Source organism: Alnus glutinosa, chromosome 4, assembly GCF_958979055.1.
Source record: "Alnus glutinosa chromosome 4, dhAlnGlut1.1, whole genome shotgun sequence".
NCBI lineage: Eukaryota > Viridiplantae > Streptophyta > Magnoliopsida > Fagales > Betulaceae > Alnus > Alnus glutinosa.
Window position 1 is genome coordinate 26,245,807 of NC_084889.1, and position 22,705 is coordinate 26,268,511.

Consider the following 22,705-nt stretch of genomic DNA (forward strand, 5'->3'; position numbering starts at 1 on the left):
GAAAAACTTATTAACGTGAAACAGAGACTTCTTCATAAATCAAACAAATATAATGTATTAATAAAGTAAACAGGCATAAGTGAGCACCATATGTCTTACATTCAAGGGTATGCGAATGTGCTAATAGTTTACCAAAAGAAGATAGCGGGAACAAAGCAAAAGAACAATTCATTTTTCTTTTTTGACAATAATATTAAAATTTTATTAGAAAAGTTAGAGACCTAATGCGCACAGGAAGTGTACAGAAGCTTCCCCTAAAGAATTACAATTGAAGGTTTAATGAATATATAAAGTTTACAAAATAAGTGATAGAAACATTGTCAACTCATACAAAGACTGCAATAGTAAGTAAGGATTTAAGCTCAAGAATAGGCATCGGAACAAAGTTGTAAGTGTATTAAACCTAATCTTACACCACTAATATCCATGAAACCACAAAAATTGTCACCATTAAACCTTACAAGTAACCACTTCTAAACCCTTTCACATCAAAAGAGAGGCATTTAACACCTAATATAGTGCTATGAAAACTATTCACTGCATGGACAGGTCAGATATAAAAGATAAACAACAAAAGGAGAATCACAAATTCCATACTCATGCTCCTTGGAAAATTTGTTAGTCAAGAATTTAAAACATTTGGACCAAGTCAACACGTCATATTATTCTGGGAAAAATATACAAAATATTTCAATAAACCAGGGTAAACCTAAGTTTAACCGAGAAAGAGCCACCTCTAATTAAAAAAAAAAAAATGACCAAAACAATGCAAATGCATACACCACAAAGTCTTTAAGAAAGTATTGAGAGAGAGAGAGAGAGAGAGAGAGAGAGAGAACTACATCAAGAACAAAATACTACAGCAAGAAAGGGCTGTAGGATAACCACAGCAAGAAGAAAGAATCCAGATGTTAGTCTACAAACCTGCCAATCCTGTTGCTTATTTCGCAATTGCAAACTTCTCTGTTGGAGGATTCTCTGCATAGCAACACTAATCTGTTTCAAGGGCTCCTGCTGCTCGTAAAGCCCCTCATCAGTAGCAACACTTCCAGCACTGCTTGATCTTGACAAGGAATTATCTGAGAAACTTCCAACCCGCATAGATTTTTGAGAATGATAAGCCTTGAGATGAGCATCTACTTCTCTTTGCAATCCTAAAGGTAAAATCACCTGTTTGTAGTCAAAAAGTAAGTAAATCACACTGGCTTCACTAAGATGCTGGTAACGTCAAGAAATATGCACAAACTTCCTAGGGTTAAAATCGAGAATTGCCCATCTCATCCATTTTAATTAAGAGACATTCAGGGCAAGCTTTTAACAAAAATGCTCAAATAGAAGCAAGTCATCCCTTCTCTATAAACATAAAGTAAACAGCATTGAACAGTTAAGGGATAAGAGTGAGGATGCAAGAAAATACCTCTCTCTGTGGACGCTTATCATCCAAGTCCGGTCTGTAATTTGGCAGAGGGACTTTACTAAAGACGACAACTTTTGCATATTGATGGCTGCCAAAACAAATTATACTTAAAACACAGAAGAGATATAATTTTAGGTTGCAAGATTTCTATATATACTTAATCAGATACCTATGTAAACCCATTCTGCTTGCCAGCGCTGAGAGTTGCTCAAAATCACGTCTATCTTTTCTCTCCCTCGATGCCACTTCTTGCTCGTCTTTGTTGCGAAGAAGCATTGTTAACTTCCATCTCCACCCATCAATGTTATCAAGGGTTGAAGCACACTGCTAATAATAAATCAACATTGAATAAAGACAAGAACCCTATCTGTCAGAGACATTTTTCAGACAAAAATATAAAAGCAGCACGCATTAACAAGTAGAATGATGAAAAATATGACACAACATCAACAATGCTTAACTACATTCCCAAATAACAGCCTGTCTGAGCAACAAAATACATTAAATATCAAAAATAAGCTTTAAATTTGAAACATTCACAACAACTGATACAAACATCATAGACCATATATATTATATGGGCACTTGATATGCAAGTGGTAAGCACGTAAATCAAAGAGTAAGAGCTGTCAGAGCTGCAAGAGCTGGAATAGGAATCCCGAGTGTCCTTATAAAGCATCCCAAGGTTCAAAAACAACTTTTAAGCCTTTGAATATATGTTCAAATGAAAAGGCAAAAATCATGTCCACTTTTGGAATCAATCTGTTTTTCCTTGGGCTCAAATTCATGTCAAGTGTCATTTTTTTCTTCTTTTTTTTTTTTTATAAGGAATCAAAATTTTATTAAAAGTTTAAGACACCCCAAGTACACAAGAAGTATAAAAGAGAAGCCACCTGAATAGTATGAGCAAAAAGAATAAGAAAATCATGATAGCTAATTACCAAAGAAGAAACAAAAGCAGCTGTCCAAAGATACGTGTTAAAAAATAAAGACTTAATCTCCTCCAAGGTCCTTTCATGGTCCTCGAAGCTTCTATCATTCATTTCCCTCCATAGACACCACAAAGACACGAAGGCACCATCTTCCACACAGCAGCACTCCGAGTGTTGTCAGCAGTCCACCAACAAGCATACAAGTCAATTACTCGTCTAGGCATAACCCAAGATAACCCAAATCGACCGAAGAAAAAATTCTAAATAGTATAAGCAACTCGCAATAAAGAAGAAGAAGGTCCACAAACTCTCCATTCTTTTTACACATACAACACCTACCAACCACAATGACGTGCGGTTTCCGGAGATTGTCCATGGTAAGGATCTTTCCTAGGACCACCAACCAAACAAAAAAGGCTATCCTCAAAGGGACCTTAGTCCACCAAACACTCTTCCAAGGGGAACGGAAACCATCATTACAACCCATGACACTGTAGAAGGATTTAACATCAAACAATCATCTTTTGAAAGGGATCCACCACAGCTTGTCCTCCCCTTCCCTTCTCATTCTCACAAGCGATGGCGCGTGCCCACACGTCCCACTAGTTTTCTGACTCATTTCAGCTTCTACTTTCTTTTCCTCTCTTTCTCTTGTCCTCTCGCTCTCTGTTGTTTAGTGTTCTCGACGATGGAAGCTGAACTTGGGTGATTCGTTGGTTCTGGTTGCTGAGCATAGAGATGGAAAGAAGATTTTTGGTGGAGGCAAAATCGTTTGTATTCTCGGTTCTTGATGGCGTGTCGGTGCTGCGGGTGGAAGAAAAGAGGAAAGATTTTTCCGGTGAGGTACTCCTAAGCAACCAGTGCACCGAATGGCTGGTGTCGACGATGCAGGAGTTGATGGGATTCCCTGGAGATTCAGATTTTGTTAAATCTTTCGGGGAGGGGTCAAAGGTGTCAATTGTTCACAGAGGTGGGAATAAAAATGGCAGGTTTGTAGAGGTAGAGACCTATGGGGTGGGCGGATGAAGAGGGTTCCTTCTTGTTTCTGAGGGGTGTGGAGGATGGGGTTGGCTCAAGTTTGTCGGTGAGCTACGAAAGGCTAGGAAATTCCTTGTTGCTATGGTAGGGTGTGGTTTTGGGTCTTCTTTGTCGGCAGAGAAGGTAGGTGGGAAGAAGGTGGTGCCAGGGATGGGGAAGGTTTTGAATTGTAATAGGCCTTCGTTTGTGGAGATGGTGCAGGCAAAATCGTGCCCAGCTGCAACAACGTTGTTTACGTCGTCAAGGAAAAGGAATCCGTTGGGCAAAGAACACGCGGATAGTGTTAGACCGTTGGGTTTTTCGTCTGATGGTCCACAGGGTAAGGACCGTCTTTGCTCTGTACCAGGTGATGTTGCGTGTTATACTGTTTCTGCAAAACGGGATTGTCTTCAGAGGCAGGCGTGAAGGAGACGCTGGCTCTTCTGTGGAGTCGTGGACGAATCAGGTCCTGGTTTTTGGACAGGTTCACAAGCCCTAAGGGAGCTTCTGGAAGTTATTAAGGGTTTTGGTTTCTCAAGTCTTTGGGCTTTGGGCGTTTTAAGAGGAGGCCTTTGCGCAAGCCCAAGAGCAAACCCATCTTGTGCGCCCTCAAGAAGATGAACCCTGGTTCTCATTCAGGTTGCTCTTTCTTGGACATGGATGCGGGTCACGAGGTTCCAAGCTCCCTAGTTTTAGCGCTGGAGGAAAAGGCCCCTGTTTCTCCAGCAACCACGTCTAAAGATTCCCATCGCGGTGGGTGTTCTCTGCCTTCTCAGATTGGAGAATGGGCTCTTCTCCTTCTGCGAGCATTGATGCCAGGTATAGGCCTATTCTGGGTGTTGATCTGCGTATGTCGCCGGAGGTGCTGGGTTCTTCTCCGTCGATGTCTGAGCGCAATGTCACTAGACCTTCTTCAGCCGCGGAGGTTGTATCGGGAATGGGTTCTTCGTCGAAGTTCTCTTCTGATCTTATGGATTCCTCTCTGAGGACCACTCAAAAGGAAGTCGTGCTTGCCTCTCCGGAGGTCACTCCGATGCTTTTTAGGCAACCTCCTTTCTTGTCTAGGGAATGTTAGCGGCCACTCTCTCCCTGACCCTGTCTAAGCATCTGTTTTTCTATTTGCGCAAGCTTAAGGTATTGAAAGCTTTAAGCCTTTGTTCTCCGTTGTTTGTTGGGATCACCTCTTCTCCTCCGACGAAGGCTCTTCCTCAGGTGCTTGCAGCTTCTTCGAGTAAGGATGGTCTTTGTGGTGGGTCTGCTACAGAGTTGACGGTAGATGCTGGCAAGGATTTGTCCTCTGCTTCTCCAATGTCGATGGATTTTTTTCAGTCCTCGTCTGTCCGATGAGGTCAAATGTTTCTAATGGGTGCCTCTCGCCAGCTTCTTAGCCTTTAGCCTCTATTTCGGCGCTATTAGTAGACAATGCCTCGTCGCTAGTTTCTATGACGTCTACTTCGAAGGTCATTCATCAAGAAGTTACGACCTCTACGAGTCATTTTGATTGGAACTTTGTGACTGACTCGGATGAGGAGGAAGGTATTGTCTGGGCTGAGGGAGAAGATTACCCGTTGGAGGGTGACGAAGTCTTTCCCCAGGCTCAAGAGGGGAACAATGCAATTGTTGCTATGTCTGTCGGGTGCGTGTTCTTTGACCCAAGCTTTGGATGGGATGTTTCGGGTCCCTCCCCGCGAAGTCGGGTTCCGCTTCCAAGCTGAAAGGCCAGAGGGAATTGAATAACTTAAAGTGTTCAGTTAGTTATGAGGGGTCTAACCGTGGCAAAGGCACAAAGAAGTAGTGTCATTGTGGGATTTTGTTTCTTTGGGTTGTTGGGTTCTTTGTTTGCTTGGGCTGTTTTGTGGGTCTTGGGTTTTCTTTTTTTAATCTTGTTTCTTTGTTCTTTTTTTTTCTTTCTTTTGTTTGGTGTCCTTGTGTATACTTTTATAAAATGCATTTGCTTATCTATCAAAAAAAAAAAAAAAATACAACACCCTAAAAGACGAGATAAAGGCATCTACCTCCCAATCATGAGCAGCTCTAGCAAAACTCACATTCCACATAATGGAACTGCTAGAAAATTCCACTTGAGCCGCAACAGAAGCATCCTTTGCTCAAGTAATACCGAATAAAACAGGAAAGGCTTTCTTAAGGGCCAATCCCCACACCAGAGATCATGCTAAATCTAACCTTAGAGCCATCTCCCAACTCAAATTTGGTATGACTACAAAATTTCCCCCAACCTTTCCTAATATTCTTTCATAAACCCACCCCATACACTCCAATAGGCTCACTAGAACACCACCCTCCCCATGAACTTCCATGCTTAGAATCCACTGCCACTCTCTCAAGCCCATAGTACCAAAGCCATTTACCTAAAAGAGCATGATTAAATCTCTGCAAGTTCCTAACCCCCAACCCTCCCATAGAGATTGGCGTAACTCACCAAGTGTATGTAATACAATACAAAAGAACATGATAACCAATAAAAATAAAAAATAAAAAAAAAATAGGATTTGGCACATAATGTCACAATGTGCTTTTAGGAGTCAAGGTCTTAGTCTCCTTACCCAGAAAATTTGAAAAGGATTATTTTACTTTTTCACTCGCAAGAATCTTAAGTATGGAACCTAGAGATTACATGCATACTGGACATGGTTTCTCTAATAAATTATCCAATAAATTGGATGAGATACCCTGAAGCAAATTAAATCCACAATCCAAGCATTAATTCAATTTAGACTAAGTTTGTCCATAGTAACATAAGCAATATGGTGTTTAATGACAAATGTAGACTAAGGGTCCGTTTGGGTTTACGATTTCAAAAAGTGCGATTTAAAAATAGCGATTTTAAAATGTGCGATTTTAAAAAGTGATTTTTAAAAACACAATTAAGCGTTTTTCAAAATCACAGCTTGACCTTTAAAATCGCAAATTAGCCTTTTAAAATAATGAGTTTTCAAAAAAACACCACATTGCCTGCGATTTGAATAAGCACTTTTTTGCGTTTTCAAATCGCAATTTTTTAAAAACGCAGTTTCCAAACGGTTCATTTTCTGCGATTTGGTTTAAAATCGCACTTTTTCTCTACGAAATCGCAATCCCAAACGCACCCTAAACAAAGCTAGCATTCTTTATACAATGTAAAATAAAATTAAAAATTAAAAATCCTCTATGTGGAATTCTCTCTTTACTCGATTTGGTATGTCTTGGGTTATGCCTAGAAGAGTTATAGACTTGTTTGCCTATTGGTAGAATTCTGGAAGGCCGAGGAGTACTGCGATTTGAAAGATGGTGCCAATCTGCATTTTTTGGTGTGTTTGGAAGGAAAGAAATCTTAAGTATTTTGAGAACTTGGAGAGTTCCATGGAAGATATTTTAGGTTCGTTCATTCTTTCATACATTGAATCTTTTGACGATGGCTTTTTTGTCCCCTCTATCGCTTAGCTTTGTCGATTTCCTTGTTCGTTTTTCTCTTTCTAGCTAGGTGTTTCCTTTTGTATACTTCTGGTATACTTAGACATTACGCTTTTAATAAGACTAGATTTACTTATCAAAAAAAAAGTGGCACATATCCTTTCTGCAACCTTGATCATAGTGTTCATCAAACCACAATATATGATCAAATGAATTTTTTTTTTTTTTTAATAAGTATGATCACATGAATAATTTAGTACTAGCGAACAGGAAAACTAGCATACAAATCTCATCCAGGTCCAGGAACTGATCAGGCATTCATATATACAACCTTAACTCTATATCTTCAAGCAGCAAACACCCTTAATTGTGTTAAAAAATTTAGTAATTCAAAAGGTTCTCACAAATAAGTCTGTAACTCAATTGTATTGTATATATCAGAGTTTTTATCAAACCACTTGTTGCCTCAATTTTTTATTTTCCTATACCCACACTTTGCAAACTTAGGTTAGGAATTGGTTTATAAAAGGGAAAATAAAAAATTAGGCCCTGAGTTTTCACAAGTTTAAAGCTTGCTCCCAGGTTTTCAAAATAATAAAGAATCACTACCTAGGTTTTAGTCACTTTAAAAATCACTCCCTCCATCTGTTTTTCATCCAAATTGTTGGCGAAGTTTCTATCACATCAACTAATCACAAGTCACCCTCAACCATATAATGAAGCAGACATGTCATACCCATTACTCCCTGTGTAATTCCAATTCTATCCTTTAAAATAATAAAATTACAATAAAAAATAAAAATAAAGGAAAACAACACCTCTCTTCATCTATGGGGGTGTAGGCCGGCCTCCATACCCATAGAATTGAGTTTTTTTACTTTTTCATTTTTATTATTTCTTGTCCTTTTTGTAATTTTATTATTTTAAGGGTATAATTGAAATTTCACGGGAAGCAAAAGGTATGACATGTCCACTTTATTACGTGGCTGTGGGTAGAAACTCTGTCATCAAATTGGACGGAAATAGTATTTTTATAGTGACTAAAGCCTAAGAAGTGATTCTTTTATTTTTTTTATAAATAATGTATATTCATTCAAAGTACAGATAGGCGCAACCCAAATACATAGGACGTATAAAAGAGAAACCCTAATCCATAGAGAAAGAAGAACATAAAGCTAAAAATTCAGAAAAGGGTTTTCTAAATTTCTTGAGATTAATTGATTAGGGACAGCATCAAGAGGATCATGTTTCTATTCCTAAGCCAAAAGGGGGTAGAGAAGTCAAGAATTTAGAGCGCTCGATAAACTTTGACGTTAGGGCTATTCGTTCTAGCCGCAGTAAAGGCAATGTAGTCTAGGGTGTTTTGACAGGTTTAGGGTTTCGGCTGTGGGTCTTTGTCTCGGCTGTCTGTTGGGTTTTTTTTTATGGTTTCCTTTGTATACTTCTTGTATGCTCAGGGGCACCTTATGCTTTTTTAATATATTTCTCAACTTACCTTGCAAAAAAAAAAAAAAAGTAGAAACCGACAAAGTATTCCAAGTCACTCTCTGTGTATACAAGGTTTGTAGCACTAACTTCTTCTCCTTTTTTTTATGAATAATAATAATTTTATTAAAAAAACAAAAATTCCTCGTACACGAAGAGTATACAAGAGAACCAAAGTTCTAGCTACTACAACAATCTAGAAAACAAATCAAATCTACCAAATTTCCTGATAGAAAGTTAAGAATATGAACAATAGCCCAATCCAGAAGAGATCTCAGGAATGAGGATTTAAGAAGAAGCACATTAGTCTCGATATCCTCAAAGAGCCGACAATTCCTTTCTCTCCAAATGCTCCACATTAAGTGGGCGGGAATAACTTTCCAGATAGCTTCTCTAGGATGTCCTCATCCAAAAAAATTTCAACAATAGAGAAGCTGAAGAATGTTACTAGGCATGGCCAAAAACGCCCCAAAGCTGTTAATAACTAAGTGCCATATGTCAACGGCATACAATGAAGGAGAAGATGATTAATAGTTTTCCCATCCTTCTTACAAACGCAACACTGGTTAATCAGCTGAAAACCCTGCCTTCTAAGGCTGTCCACCGTGAGGATTCTACCCAAAGTCGTAGCCCATAAGAAGAAAGCAATGCAAGGAGGGGCCTTCACCTTCCAAATGCTTTTCCAGGGGAATGAAATATGTTCACCTGAATGTAACATAGTATAGTAGCTCTTCACTGCAAAACCATGGCGGCTCGAAGGAGTCCACACCATGCTATCCATTGCTCCCGGAAAGGGGTTCACAAGGTATAATAGAGTAAAAAAAAGAATCTATAGATTCTATTTCCCAATCATTAACATCTCGGATGAAGCTAAGATTCCAAAGGGTTTGGGGACTGGAGCAATCCATGTAATCTGATACCAAAGCCTCCTTGTTACGTGCTAAGGAAAAGAATTCAGGGAAAGAACCCTTTAGCGCACTATCACCGCACCAAATACCGTGCCAAAAGCGAATGCGAAGGCTATGCCCAACCTTACAGGAAACAAAATTGGAAAAATTTAGCACCAACTTTTTTTTTTTTTAAGTTTAGTTTTATTGAAAGCGTAAGGCGCCCCTACGTACACTGGAAGTATACAACAGGAAACACCTAACTAGAAAAGGAAAAAGAAGCAAGAAAATCAGCAAAGCTAATGGATAAAGGGTACAAAAAAGCCATCGACCAGAGATACAGCGTATGGAGAAACAACTCTAACACCTCCTCTAGGGAATTCTCTAGGTTCTCAAAACACCTAAGGTTTCTTTCTCTCCAAATACACCAAAATAAGCATATAGGCACCATCTTCCATGTTGTAGCGCTCCTTGATCTCCCAGACTTCCACCAACAAGCAACTAGGTCTAGCACACTCCTAGGCATGACCCATGAAATACCAAAGCGAGAGAAAATGTTGTTCCAAAAAGCGGAAGCCACATCACAATGCAGAAGAATATGGTCCACTAATTCCCCATCACGCTTGCATCGGCAGCATCTATCTACAATGATTATGTGCCTCTTCCTGAGATTGTCCAAAGTAAGGATTCTACCTAGAGCTGCAGACCAAGTAAAGAAAGCTGCCCTCGGGGGTGCCTGAGACCACCACACACTCTTCCAAGGGAACCGAGTTCCTCCAAAACACGTCAAGGAACCAAAATAAGACTTAACCCTGAACACACATTTCTTGAAAGAGACCCAACTAAGGCAATCTACCCGATCTCTATTCACGCTAGTAGAGTCCAAAACCTGGAAGAAAGAGGTAAAAACATTTACTTCCCAATTATGCGCCTCTCTAACAAAGCTCACATTCCACTGAATGGACCCGCCCAAAATCTCCATATTGTCAGCCACTGACGCATCCTTCACCCGAGCAATGCCAAAGAGATCAGGAAACACCTCTTTTAGAACCGTATCTCCACACCACAAGTCATACCAAAATCTAGTCCTACTTCCATCCCCCACCTCAAATCTAAGAAATTTGGAAAACGTCTCCCATCCTTTCCTTATGAACTTCCACAACCCTACTCCAAAAGCCCCTGCAATCTCACGAGAGCACCACCCACCCCACAAACTTCCAAACTTGGAGTCCACCGCAACTCTCCACCAAGCATCTCTTTCCATGCCAAAGCGCCATAACCATTTTCCTAACAACGCGCGGTTGAACAACACCAAATTCCTAATGCCAAGCCCCCCTTTTGAAATTGGGCTACAAACCTTCGCCCAACTCACCAAATGGTATTTAAATTCTTCTCCCATTCCACCCCAAAGAAAATCTCGTTGAAGCTTCTCAATGCGCGAAGCAACAAACACTGGAATAGGGAACAAAGACATGTAGTAAGTAGGTAAGTTAGAGAGAGTACTCTTGATAAGGGTCACCCTCCCTCCCTTGGAGAGATAAAACATTTTCCAACTAACCAACCGATTTTCAACCTTCTCGATAACTCCATCCCAAATACTAGTGGACTTGTAGGAAGCCCCCAAAGGAAGACCCAGATACTTCACTGGCAAAGAAGCAACTTCACACCCTAAAATGTCGGCTAACCTTCCCACTTGGACGACATTCCCCACTGGAATAATACTGGATTTGGCCAAGTTGACCTTTAAACCTGAAACAGCCTCAAACAAGAGAAAGAGACTTCGCAAATACCGCATCTTGGAGGAGCTAGCATCACAGAAAATCAAAGTGTCGTCAGCAAACAAAAGATGCGAAAAAGAAGCATTACCCACTCTGAATCCATCCAACAAACCCCCATTGACCGCCGCTGTAATCATGCGACTCAAAGCCTCCATAACAAACACAAACAAAAGGGGAGACAAAGGATCCCCTTGCCTCAAGCCACGAGTGCTACTGAAAAAGCCGTTGGGCGAGCCATTAACTAGCATCGAAAACTTCGTAGAAGAAATGCATCGAGCTATCCACGAACACCATTTACCCCCGAAGCCGCACCTCCTCAACACATACAGGAGAAAATCCCAATTAACATGATCATAAGCTTTTTCCAAGTCCATTTTGCACATGACGCCCGGCTCCCTTGATCTAGATCGACTATCAAGGCATTCATTAGCAATAAGGATCGGATCAAGAATCTGCCTCCCTTTGATGAAAGCACTCTGGGATTTGGAAATGACCTTTCCCAGAACCGACTTTAATCTGTTAGCCAAAACTTAAAATGATTAAATTTACTCTTTTCTATAAGCTTAAGCTTTTAGAATAATTGGTGATTTAACATGGTATCTAGCACCAACTTTTTTAAATTGAGCAAACCATTCTCACAATCGTCCAAGATGCGTGCATTCTGCTCCCGCCATAAACACCACATCAAACATAGTGGAGCCATCCTCCGTAAGTGCAACGCCAAACGATTGCCCCGCTATCCCCTCCAATCTCCCAACAACTCAATCACCGTTCGAGGCATAACCCACGCAACACTTAAAAAGCTACGCAATTGGAGCGCCTTCAAATAGGCTTTCTTTGGGATGGTCCATGCGGGGATCCCAAAATATAGCTGGTTAATTGGAAGACAGTTTGCGACCCTATTTGCAGATGGGGGTTGGGCATTAAAAAGTTAATGGTATTCGACAGGGCTCTTCTCGGTAAATGGCTTTGGAGATTTGGGCATGAGAAGCATTCCTTATGGAGACAGGTGATTAATTCGAAGTATGGGCTCAAGAGAGGAGGTTGGTGCTCGGAGGAAGCTCGAGGTCCTTACGGGGTGAGCCTTTGGAGGAATATTAGAAATGGTTGGGGTTCTTTTTCCTATTTTCTATCCTACAAGGTTGGGGATGGTTCTCGGTAGAATCACACAATGCTTTGGCTGATTAAAATCAGTTTCTCTCTTACTCATCTAATGAGCATGTATTGATGTATATATAGAGGTTACAAGATAACATGTTTACCAGAAAAATCTTATCTATAGTTCGGATATAGATAGATAGGTAACACTAATCTAATCTAAAATCTAGATAGTATTCTAATTACATCTAGGACTCTTCAAACATATCCTTATCATCCGGATACTCTATCAAGAGATCCATTAGGACTCTTTTAGTAGTTGAGACACACTAGAAGTGTCTTGTGCATTAATATTCTCACATTAGTTTCTAGCATGATGTATGGTGTGGAATAGAGCCACTTAAGCATTATTTTCCCGAACTCTATTCCATTGCTCGAAACAAGGAGGCCTTTGTGTCTAATTATTTGGACCTATCTAGTTCTTTTATCCATTGGAATCCTAGTTTCATTAGGGCTGCACATGATTGGGAATTGGAATGTTTTCACTCTTTCTTTAGTCTCTTGTATTCCTCGAAGACGCATCCGGGGGAAGTGGACAACTTGTTGTGGACTCCCTCTAGCAGCCAGAGATTTACAATGAAGAGTTATTATACTCTGTTACAGTCAGGTGAGCACAGTTCTTTCCCTTAGAGAAGTGTTTGGAAGGTCAAGGCACCTCCTCGCATTTCTTTCCTCTTGTGGATAGCAGCACTTGATATAATTCTCATGGGGCTTCTCTTTAGCTAATTGGTGTTGTCTATGTAAAGAGAGAATGAGGAATCGACTAATCACCTTATCATCCACTGCAAGTATACTTCGACTCTCTAATTCTTAATCTTTTTGGAGTCTCTTAGGTTATGCCTAGCAACATCCAAGAGCTTCTATCCTGGACATCCCAAAGAGGCTATCTGGAAAGTTATTCATGCCCTCTTAATGTTGAGCATTTGGAGAGAAATGAATCATCGTATTTTCGAGGACAGTGAGACAAAAGTGCTCTTTCTAAAATCTTCTTTTTTGAGATCTCTCTTGGGTTGGGTTCTTGTTAATGTTCCTAACTTTGTCTCTACAAATATGGTTGATTTGATTGCTTTTTACATTGTAGCAGCTTATAGAGTTAAGTCCATTTTATATACTTTTCGTGTACGAGGGTTTAACCTTTTTTTTCTCGATAAGATCTGAATTATTCATCAAAAAAACACTAAAAAGATGAAGAAGCGCACTCCACATCTCTGTTGCAACCTCACAATGAAGAAATAAGTGATCGATGGACTCTCCACAAGTTTTATTTTTTTTAAACCTAGGGAGGGATTTTTAAACTTTTTTTTTTTTTGATAGATAAGCAAGTGCATTATAAAATTTAAACATGTAAAAACCCAGGGACCAATTTTCTATTTTCCTGTTATAAAACAATAACAAGAGAAAGAAGCCAAAAGTTGAAAGAAAAGAAGGTGTGAAGCCCTCTAATCTAATTCTAAGATTCAACCCATCAAGGAAAACAATATTGAATCTAGAAGCCATGTGAAGGAAAATTGAATTAGCAATCTATAGTTTTTTTGTGTGCAAGATATTGACTAGTATTAATGTTGGAAACCGCTAATGTAATTGCTTATCGATACCAAATTCCACAACAATATCAACATCATGCAAAATTGAACACAATATAATCTGCATCAACAAACATGCTCATCTGGTGGCCAAGAGACCAAAGGAAAATTGAAAAAAGAAAAATGAAATCTAAATTATCCAGCAAGTTTTTCCAGAAACACTTTTTTTTTTTTGATAAGTAAGAATTCATTAAAGAGCGCAGAGGGGCGCAACCCTAGTACACAGGGAGTATACAAAGGAGCCCCTAATTAGAGGACCGAAACGAACAAGAAAGTAAAAAATCAGCGTACGACATACTACCCATGCCATTCGCCGACACCCAAAAAAAACAACATATTAAGCATAATTCTACAAAGAGCCCCAGCCTGAACCTCCACATCCTCAAAAAGCCTAGAATTTCTCTCCCGCCACAAGCCCCACAAAACACAAAGAGGAACCTGCTTCCAAACACGGTGAGCAGGACCACGACCCAGCAAAGTACCCCAAGCACTCAATAAGTCCAAGACGCTCCTAGGCATAACCCACTCCACCCCAAACAAACCATAAAAAAAACTCCAAACAACTCGAGCCACGTCACAATGGAGAAGAAGGTGATCAACGGATTCCCCATGCTTTTTACACATAACACACCACTCGACCACCACAATTCCACGCCTTCGTAAGTTGTCATGAGTTAAAATCTTCCCTAAAGCTGCTGTCCATACAAAGAACGCAACCCGCTTCGGAGCTTTAACACGCCATATACCCTTCCAAGGAAAAGAAGCCGTCTCGTGACAAACTAAAGCTTTATAGAAGGTCTTCACTTCAAAATTCCTCCTCTTGGAAAGAATCCACACCGCCCTATCAACCTCCCCATGCCGAACCCGAGTAGAGTATAACTGTTCGAAAAAGGACATCACCATCTCCAACTCCCAATCCTGAGCATTGCGCGTAAAGAGAACATTCCAATGAGCCACACCTCGAACCATAGACAAATTATCCACCACCCAAGCTTCAGGAGAACGCGCAATGGTAAACAAAGTTGGAAAACAGAGCTTGAGAGGCCTGTCCCCACACCATAGATCATGCCAAAAGCGAATATGGGACCCATCACCCACCTCATAACGCAAAAACTTGGCAACATTATCCCACCCCTTACGAATAAACTTCCAAACACTGACACCATAAGGCCCTGTCACCGGTAAAGAACACCAACCTCCCCTCACACTCCCATACTTCACCTCAATAACCGATCTCCACAAAGCATCGCGCTCCTGAGAAAACCTCCAGATCCATTTCCCCAATAAGGCTTGATTGAAATTAATAACATTACGAACTCCTAGTCCACCAGCCTTAATTGGAAGACAAATACGATGCCAATTGACTAAATGAAATTTAGTCTCATCACCCATACCATTCCAGAGAAAATTCCTTTGAAGCTGCTCCAGCTTTTTAGCTACACTCGCAGGAATAGGGAACAAAGATAAATAATAAGAAGGAATGCTAGAAAGAGTACTGTGAATCAAAGTCATCCTACCTCCCTTGGATAAATAAAGTTTCTTCCAACTAGCCAACCTTCGTTCCACCTTCTCAATAACCCCATTCCAAATAGAAATAGATTTGAAAGACGCTCCCAACGGCATACCCAAATAGGTCATCGGCAAAGACCCAATTCTACACCCCAGAATATGTGCCAAAGACTCCACATCTTCCACCTCGCCAACAGGGACCAATTCGGATTTGCCTAAATTGATCCTCAACCCTGACACCGCTTCGAAACATAAGAAGGTACACCTCAAATTTCGAACGTGCTCGGCTTGTGCTCCACAGAAAATTAAGGTATCATCCGCAAACAATAAGTGATTCACCACTAAAGCTTCATTACCCCTAATGCCCACAGAGAAACCTGACAGCAAGCCTTGATGCATAGACGCATACAACATCCTGCTAAGCGCTTCCATAACCACCACAAACAGCAAAGGAGAAAGAGGATCACCTTGCCTAATCCCCCGCGAACTCTGAAAGAAACCATGAGGGGTACCATTAATCAATATGGAAAATTTTACTGTAGAAATGCAACATTTAATCCAATCCCTCCACCTCTCCCCAAACCCACATCTCTGAAGCATGTAAAGAAGGAAATCCCAATTCACGTGATCATAAGCTTTCTCCAAATCCAGTTTGCATAATAACCCAGCCTCCCCTGACCGTATCTGACTATCCAAACATTCATTGGCAATAAGAACTGAGTCTAAGATTTGCCTTCCACCAATAAAAGCATTCTGAGAACTCGAGATAATTTTTCCCAACACTGATTTAAGCCTGTTAGCAAGGACCTTAGAGATAATTTTATAGACCCCTCCCACCAAACTAATAGGCCTAAAATCCTTAACTTCCATCGCATCAGCCTTCTTAGGAATAAGGGAAACAAAAGTAGCATTCAAGCTCTTCTCGAACTGGCAACTATTATGAAATTCTGAAAAAACTCCCATAATATCTTTTTTGAGAACCCCCCAACATTGCTGAAAGAACGCCATAGAAAAACCATCTGGACCCGGAGCCTTATCCCCATTCATCTCTCGCACCACCTCCCACACCTCCTGCTCCTCAAAGCCTCGTTCTAACCAGAGGCACTCATCCGCATCAATGGAGGAGAAAGAAATCCCATCCACCCTAGGCCGCCACGAACTCTGCTCGGTGTAAAGAGAGTCATAATAATTCACAATATGCTCCTTAATTTCCAACGGATCAGAAGACAGAGCCCCATTTATCCTCAAGACTCCCACATGATTGTGCCTCCGATGGGAATTAGCCACCCTATGAAAAAATTTAGTATTATTATCCCCTTCCTTTAGCCACAGAGCCCGAGATTTTTGCCTCCAATTAATCTCCTCGCACAGGAGTGTTTTTTCCATCTCTCTGATCATGTCTGACTTCTGAACCCTCTCCTCCTCCACTAACCCCCGATCTTCTTCAAAACACTCCAACTCTTTAATACCTTCCAATAGTTCCTTCTTCTTCTTCCTCACATCACCAAAAACCTCCGCATTCCATTTCTTCAAATCTACCTTTAAAGCTTTCAACTTATTAGCCAGCACAAAACTTGGTAGACCTTGAAAATCATAAGACTCCCACCAACGATGCACAAGATCTACAAAACCATCAGATTTGAGCCACATGTTTTCAAATTTGAAATATCCTTTCCCTTCTCTATGCACTCCACAATCCAACATCAAGGGAAAATGGTCCGAAAAAAGCCGAAGCAAACGACTTTGTGACACATCCGGGAAATGTTCTTCCCACTCCGGTGATAACAGAAACCTATCAATTTTAGACCAAACCTGATTATTGGACCAGGTGAACTGCCCTCCTTTGAGAGGAAGATCCACCAAACACTGCCCCTGAATGAACTCCGAGAACTCTTCCATAGCAACAGAAAAACCACCAACTCCAGAACGCTCACTTGGAAACCGCACCACATTGAAATCTCCCCCAAAACACCACGGCCTATCCCACCAACTCATCAAACCAGCCATCTCATCCCACAGCACCCTCCTCTCCCCATCATCATTAGGCCCATACACACCCCCAAACGCCCACAAAAAGTTATCATTAACGTTACGCAACGAAACAGCTAAAGTATACCGCCCCACGCATTCATCCACCTTCTCCACAACCCTCCTGTCCCACATAATTAGAATCCCACCTGACGCCCCACAAGCCCTCATATAACACCAATCCACATGTTGACAACCCCATAAACTTCGAACCACCTCTCTAGAAATGACTTCCATTTTTGTCTCCATCAAACACACCAAATCAGCCTTCCAATCTCTGATGAGCCCTTTAATACGCAATCTCTTGTCTAGCTCATTTAATCCCCTAACATTCCAAGATAGAATTTTAAGCATCATTAACACAAAACAAGCCCCTTCCCTTTCCTCTCCTACTATATGATTGAACCCCTTTCTTGTCATAGTTTATGGAACAATCCAGCCGCTTAATTTCCCTTTGACCTTTCACTCCTGATACTGAGGAAACCCTTGCCAACGATTGGTCCCGCTTGGCTTCGATTAGTTCGAACAAAGCCAACAGTTTGTCTTCAAATTGATCACATGACACTCCTATTAGTTTGTAGTAACCCTTCACCTTCTCCATCACCCATCTAGGAGACACAATCGAACTGGAATCCTCGTCCATCTCCACTGCCAAAGGCAAAACCGATATCGGGCCCAAATCCTCCACCTCATCGCCTACACCACCCTCCACAAAAGCAGAACAGAGCGCAGATTGAGCAACGACAAGCTCAATTGAACCCTCCTGCTCACAAGGAATACCCCCAGAAAAAGCTCCCTCAGCCTCCAAAACCGGGACCATATCCAGCCCCTTCAAAACCCTCAAAGCAGCAGACTTATGAGGAAATGGGTCAGAAACCAGCGCAGATTTAGAGGGAGAAAGCACCGCAGCAACCAAGGTGTCCGAATGGTCTAAACCAGCCCCGACAGCCTGCTCACCATCTACATGCATTGAAGATTCAAACACAGCAAGGTTGGTCTCCATACTGGGCACTGACTGCGCAAACCCAGTATTCAGTTCTGGTTGAGATGCCAAGCTAGCCATATCACTGGAAGAAGCCGAGCCAACGAAAGGCCCTGGACTCACCGAAGAAAAGGCCATCGACCCATGCGAACCCACTCCAACCTCCTGAGCCGTTGTCCCGAAATCAGGCAGAGGATTTCGCCCAGGTTTGGGGGACTGAAATTCCGAAACAGAAGGAACAGACGAGAATGACGACGGACACACGCCACCGGAAAGCTCAGAAACGGCTGGAACTGTCTCTGACCCACCATAACCCGACGCCGATGAAGGACCCACGTCAGGACGCACTGCAGGACACACCCCACCGGAAAGCTCAGAAACGGCCGGAACTGTCTCTGACCCACCATCACCCGACGCCGACGAAGGACCCACGTCAGGACGCACTGCAGGACACACCCCACCGGAAAGCTCAGAAACGGCCGGAACTGTCTCTGACCCACCATCACCCGACGCCGACGAAGGACCCACGTCAGGACGCACTGCAACTAACGGGTCATCTCTGGGCTTCTGAGCTACCGGAGCCCAACGCAGCCTCCTCTTCTTATTCTTGTTGCTGTTCTTCCGCCCAAACCGCTTGGACTTACAGCCAGGCCCAAACGAATAAAGCCCCTCACAAACTCTGTTAAGAGCCTGGTCCACGTCCTCCTTCAACTTTTCCAGCTGGCATTTCCACAACAGGAGAGAGGGAAACGTGTGTTCCACCCCTGACAGCTGACGGTCTGCACAAGAGACACCGAAATATCTATCATCCATGCCTCGAGAATCAGAATTTTCATGCAGCCGACTGACATTCGACCCTTCCTTCACGTAATCAGCGCCACAACGGTCACACCGGTCCTTGCCCAATGGTTTCTCTGATTGAAACAGCTTCTTCTCCTTCACCAAAGGATCACGGCGCTTCACCTCTACCGGAGCCACAGGAAGAGGCATCTTCTTCTCCACCTCCAGACCATTAGCACCCCTACGCAGAACATCGGCGAAGGAGGACCCTCCATGATAGACGGGAGAGACGGCTTGGACAGCAGGGGCAGAAACTTTAAAATTTTCAATACCATCTAAGCTTAACTTCTCTGTGGTTGAAGCCAGAGGAGACAAACCCTGCCCATCCGGGATTTTGAGGAAAGCACTAACCTTACCCAACTCAAGAACAATTTTTCTCCACCCCCGTCCCTCAAAACCTTCAGGGAAGTAAATAACCCCTCTCCGGCCACCCACAGCATACACTGCCACTTCAAGAAATCTTCCAGCTACATTGCCCCCTCGTCTAACAATAAGCACCTTAGACCCCTCCTTGAAGGACCTAAGGAAATCCTTTTCCCCCGGACACCACAACAGACTCTCCACCGTTGAAACTAGCCAACCGACCATGTGAGCACCAAGCAGAATCATCCCTGAGAAATTCCCCCTCCTTTCTTCCAATCTCACCACAGAGGCTCCTTCTACCACTGTAAACATAAAGGACTTAGCCTCCACGCAACACCGCCTCTCCATTCAGCACTATAACCTTGGGCGAAAGGAACAGAGAGAAATTAAAAGAAAAAAGTACAGAAGGATTAGATACAACCAAAAACCACAAATATAATGGTTTCAGCACCAAAGAAAAGTTTTGTGCAATCATTTGGCTCAATTCTATTTTCTTAGTAACTAAACAGCAAAAGGTGTAGGATTTCTTTTTTATTCTTTTTCGTGGATGATCTAAGTAGTAAGATTTCACATTCCTACCCTTGACTTTCTCAGCTACTCAACAAAAGGTTACTGAGAACTTATGGTTTGGGCTATCCAATATAAATCCAACTTTTTCTCGATCACCCACAATTCAAACCTCACTCTAAAAAACTCCAAAACCAACATCACATACACTTTCAAAAATCAAAATGGTAGTTCAGAAAACTACTTCCCTTGTTTTCAAAAGCTATATTCAACTAAATTCTCTGTTCCAAAAGCGAATAAACACTTCGAATGGCCAACCAAGCATTGCCAAACTCAACCAAATAGCATAAACCCAATACACATAACCCAAATTACACAAAATGGGGAAGCCTAAAACTGACCGATTGCTGCTGAGCCGGGCCCAACTCGCTGTCCGACTCGTCGCTCGAGACGTCCTGGTACGCAAACCGGCCGTAGCCCGAGCTCTGCTGGTTCCAAAACGGCATAGCGACCCTCCTCTGCCTCACCCTCCGGTCCACCTCGACCGCCGAGCACATGACCCGTGGCCTCGAGTAGGGCCGCACGTGCGAGTTCCCAAACCTCGGCGGTCGATTCCTCGTAAAGAAAGGTAAAAGTGAAGGTCTTAGGGATTTGGGGGCTCTGAAGTAGGTTGTGGCGGTGGGTCTGAGAGACATGGAAAGTAAAGGGGTTGTGGTGGTTCTGATATAGCCCTGGAAAATGGCTGAGTAGGGCATGGTAGATAGGTGTTTGTGTGTATGCCTCTGAGAGAGATAGAGAGAGAGGTAATAGGATTTGGGAATACTGTCAGTTAAAGGGAGTTGGATAACAAACGCTGAGATTAGGGTTCTGTGACACTGGGGTAGTGTCACCGTTTCTTTTGGTGGCGACTGGAGAGAAGTAGCTAGCGCAGAGGTTCTACCTCAGTGGCTGGGGTTTTTCCTTCATATATAGTTTTGGGCCTTTTGGCAAATTGATTTATTATATATATTTTTTGTTAATCTGGCTCCAAATGTCTGCGAATTCTTGGTTGATTGACGGGCTGTAAAATTATATTAAAAATATATATATACTCTCTTTAATTCCAAAGAGACATAAAAGAGGTTTTTCTTGTTTTTAATTCAGTTACGCAATTCTTTTATTAATGTGAAAAATCATGATTGCGTTGACCACTTACAATATTAAGAATAAAATGATGAGCTTCCTCATATGAACTTATTCGTTCATAAGAGAAAATGTTTTTTTTTAATAGAGCTCTTTCTATTGGGTCACAACAAAAAAACAAGGGTTTTATGCCCACCAATAAGAAATTGACACATCATCTTAAAACAAAAACAAAAAAAGCAAATATTGACAAAACACCGGATCTAATCCCCCTTTTTTCACTCTTTTAGTCTAAAAAGAAAATTAACAGGAAAAAAAAACCTCCCAGCCACCGCCCACCTCAGATGCCACCGCCAATGCCGGTTCTGCCGCTCCGCCACGGGTAAGTTCAATCTCTCTCTCTCTCTCTCTCTCTCTCTCTCTCTCTCTCTCTCTCATGGCATGGGTCTCTCTCTATGGTTTCAATCCATTTCTAAATCGACGGCCACCTCGAAATCATCTCTGATTTCTAGATCGACAACCACTTTAGTGGTTGCCGGCGACGTCTGGCCATTGAAGGTGGTTTTAGTGGTTGCTGGTGGCTATTGTGGTGTTTTTTGGCGAGTTCCAACAGATTTGTAGTGTTTAAATGTTTTTCCGGCGAAATCTGTATGGTGATGGCGAAATTTGATTTTTTTGGAGCTCTAGTGTATCCGACAGATGAGGATTTTCGGTTGCTGGGTGTGAAGTCTTAAGGTAGTTTTGTGGTTCGTTGTTGGCTAGCTTTTAGGTGTGTTAGCCGAATGGATTAGGAGAATGGAAGAGATAATTGGGTTGCCAGAGGTTGGGTATTTGTTGGCTTGGATGTTCGGCTGGTGTGGGTTGTCCTCCATCTGATTGATGGTTGATTGTGGAGATTGTCGGGGTTTTAAGTTAAGTGGGGAAAAAAAAGGATTTTTTTTGGCGAGTTTCGGCAGATTTCTCATGTATCCGGCAAAATTTGGAAATTTTCTATGGTTTTAGTTGTTTCCGGCGGCTGTTGTGGACTTTTCCGGGGGAATTGCTTGAGGAAGAAGAACCACTGAAGCTAGAGGATACTGTCAAAGAGAGAGAGGTTGAACTTACCGGTGAAGGAGCAATGGAACTGGCGGTGGTTTCCAGCGTGGAGCAGTGGCGACGACGTCTAGGTGGGCGGTGGCTGGGATTTTTTTTTTTTTTTTCAAACTATAAGAGTGAAAGAAGGGTTAGATACAGTGTTTTGCAAACACTTGCTTTTCTTGTTTGATATTGATGTGTCAACCTCTCATTGGAGGGCAAAAACCTCTCGGTTTTTGCAATACCTGATAGAAGTTATACTCTTTTTTGTCTATCCTATGAGCTACTCCATTCACATCCCTTCTAACATAGTTCATACTTCAAAATTGTAAACTATTCAACATGACTATGTCATTTTTAATTAATTGGCCATACCTAAACTAATTCCTTCATTCTCTTTCCAATGCATGCACAATCTGTGTACCTTCGCCTTCGAACTCTACTTATTGATGTCTTAACTCATTGGCAAAAATTGCAGCCCTAAAAGTCGTCGTATCTTCTACAATAGTTGAACCAATAATGTGTAGTATGGGGGTTAGTAATGTCGCCAAAATCTCTCCCAGTTGGTCTTTCACAATTAAAATTTTAAAAATGGTTGATTTTTATCTTTTA

The 22,705-nt window shown here is 41.8% G+C and overlaps 1 protein-coding gene across 2 annotated transcripts in view; it reads right to left on the bottom strand.

The window, feature by feature from the left end:
• LOC133865258 (DExH-box ATP-dependent RNA helicase DExH3-like) overlaps positions 1 to 20,852 on the bottom strand; it is a 37,060-nt gene extending 16,208 nt beyond the window's left edge. Inside the window, exons 1-4 of one of the 2 annotated variants that reach the window (XM_062301632.1) lie at positions 20,299 to 20,852; positions 1,587 to 1,741; positions 1,418 to 1,505; positions 925 to 1,170 (exon numbers count right to left, since the gene is read on the bottom strand). In XM_062301632.1, the coding sequence (XP_062157616.1) occupies positions 925 to 1,170; positions 1,418 to 1,505; positions 1,587 to 1,741; positions 20,299 to 20,652 (843 nt within the window). In that variant the 5' untranslated portion in view covers positions 20,653 to 20,852. Of the gene's footprint in view, positions 1 to 924; positions 1,171 to 1,417; positions 1,506 to 1,586; positions 1,745 to 20,298 lie in introns of both variants that reach the window. The other variant, XM_062301631.1, reaches the window with a different exon arrangement.
• Between the last annotated feature and the right edge of the window lie 1,853 nt (positions 20,853 to 22,705).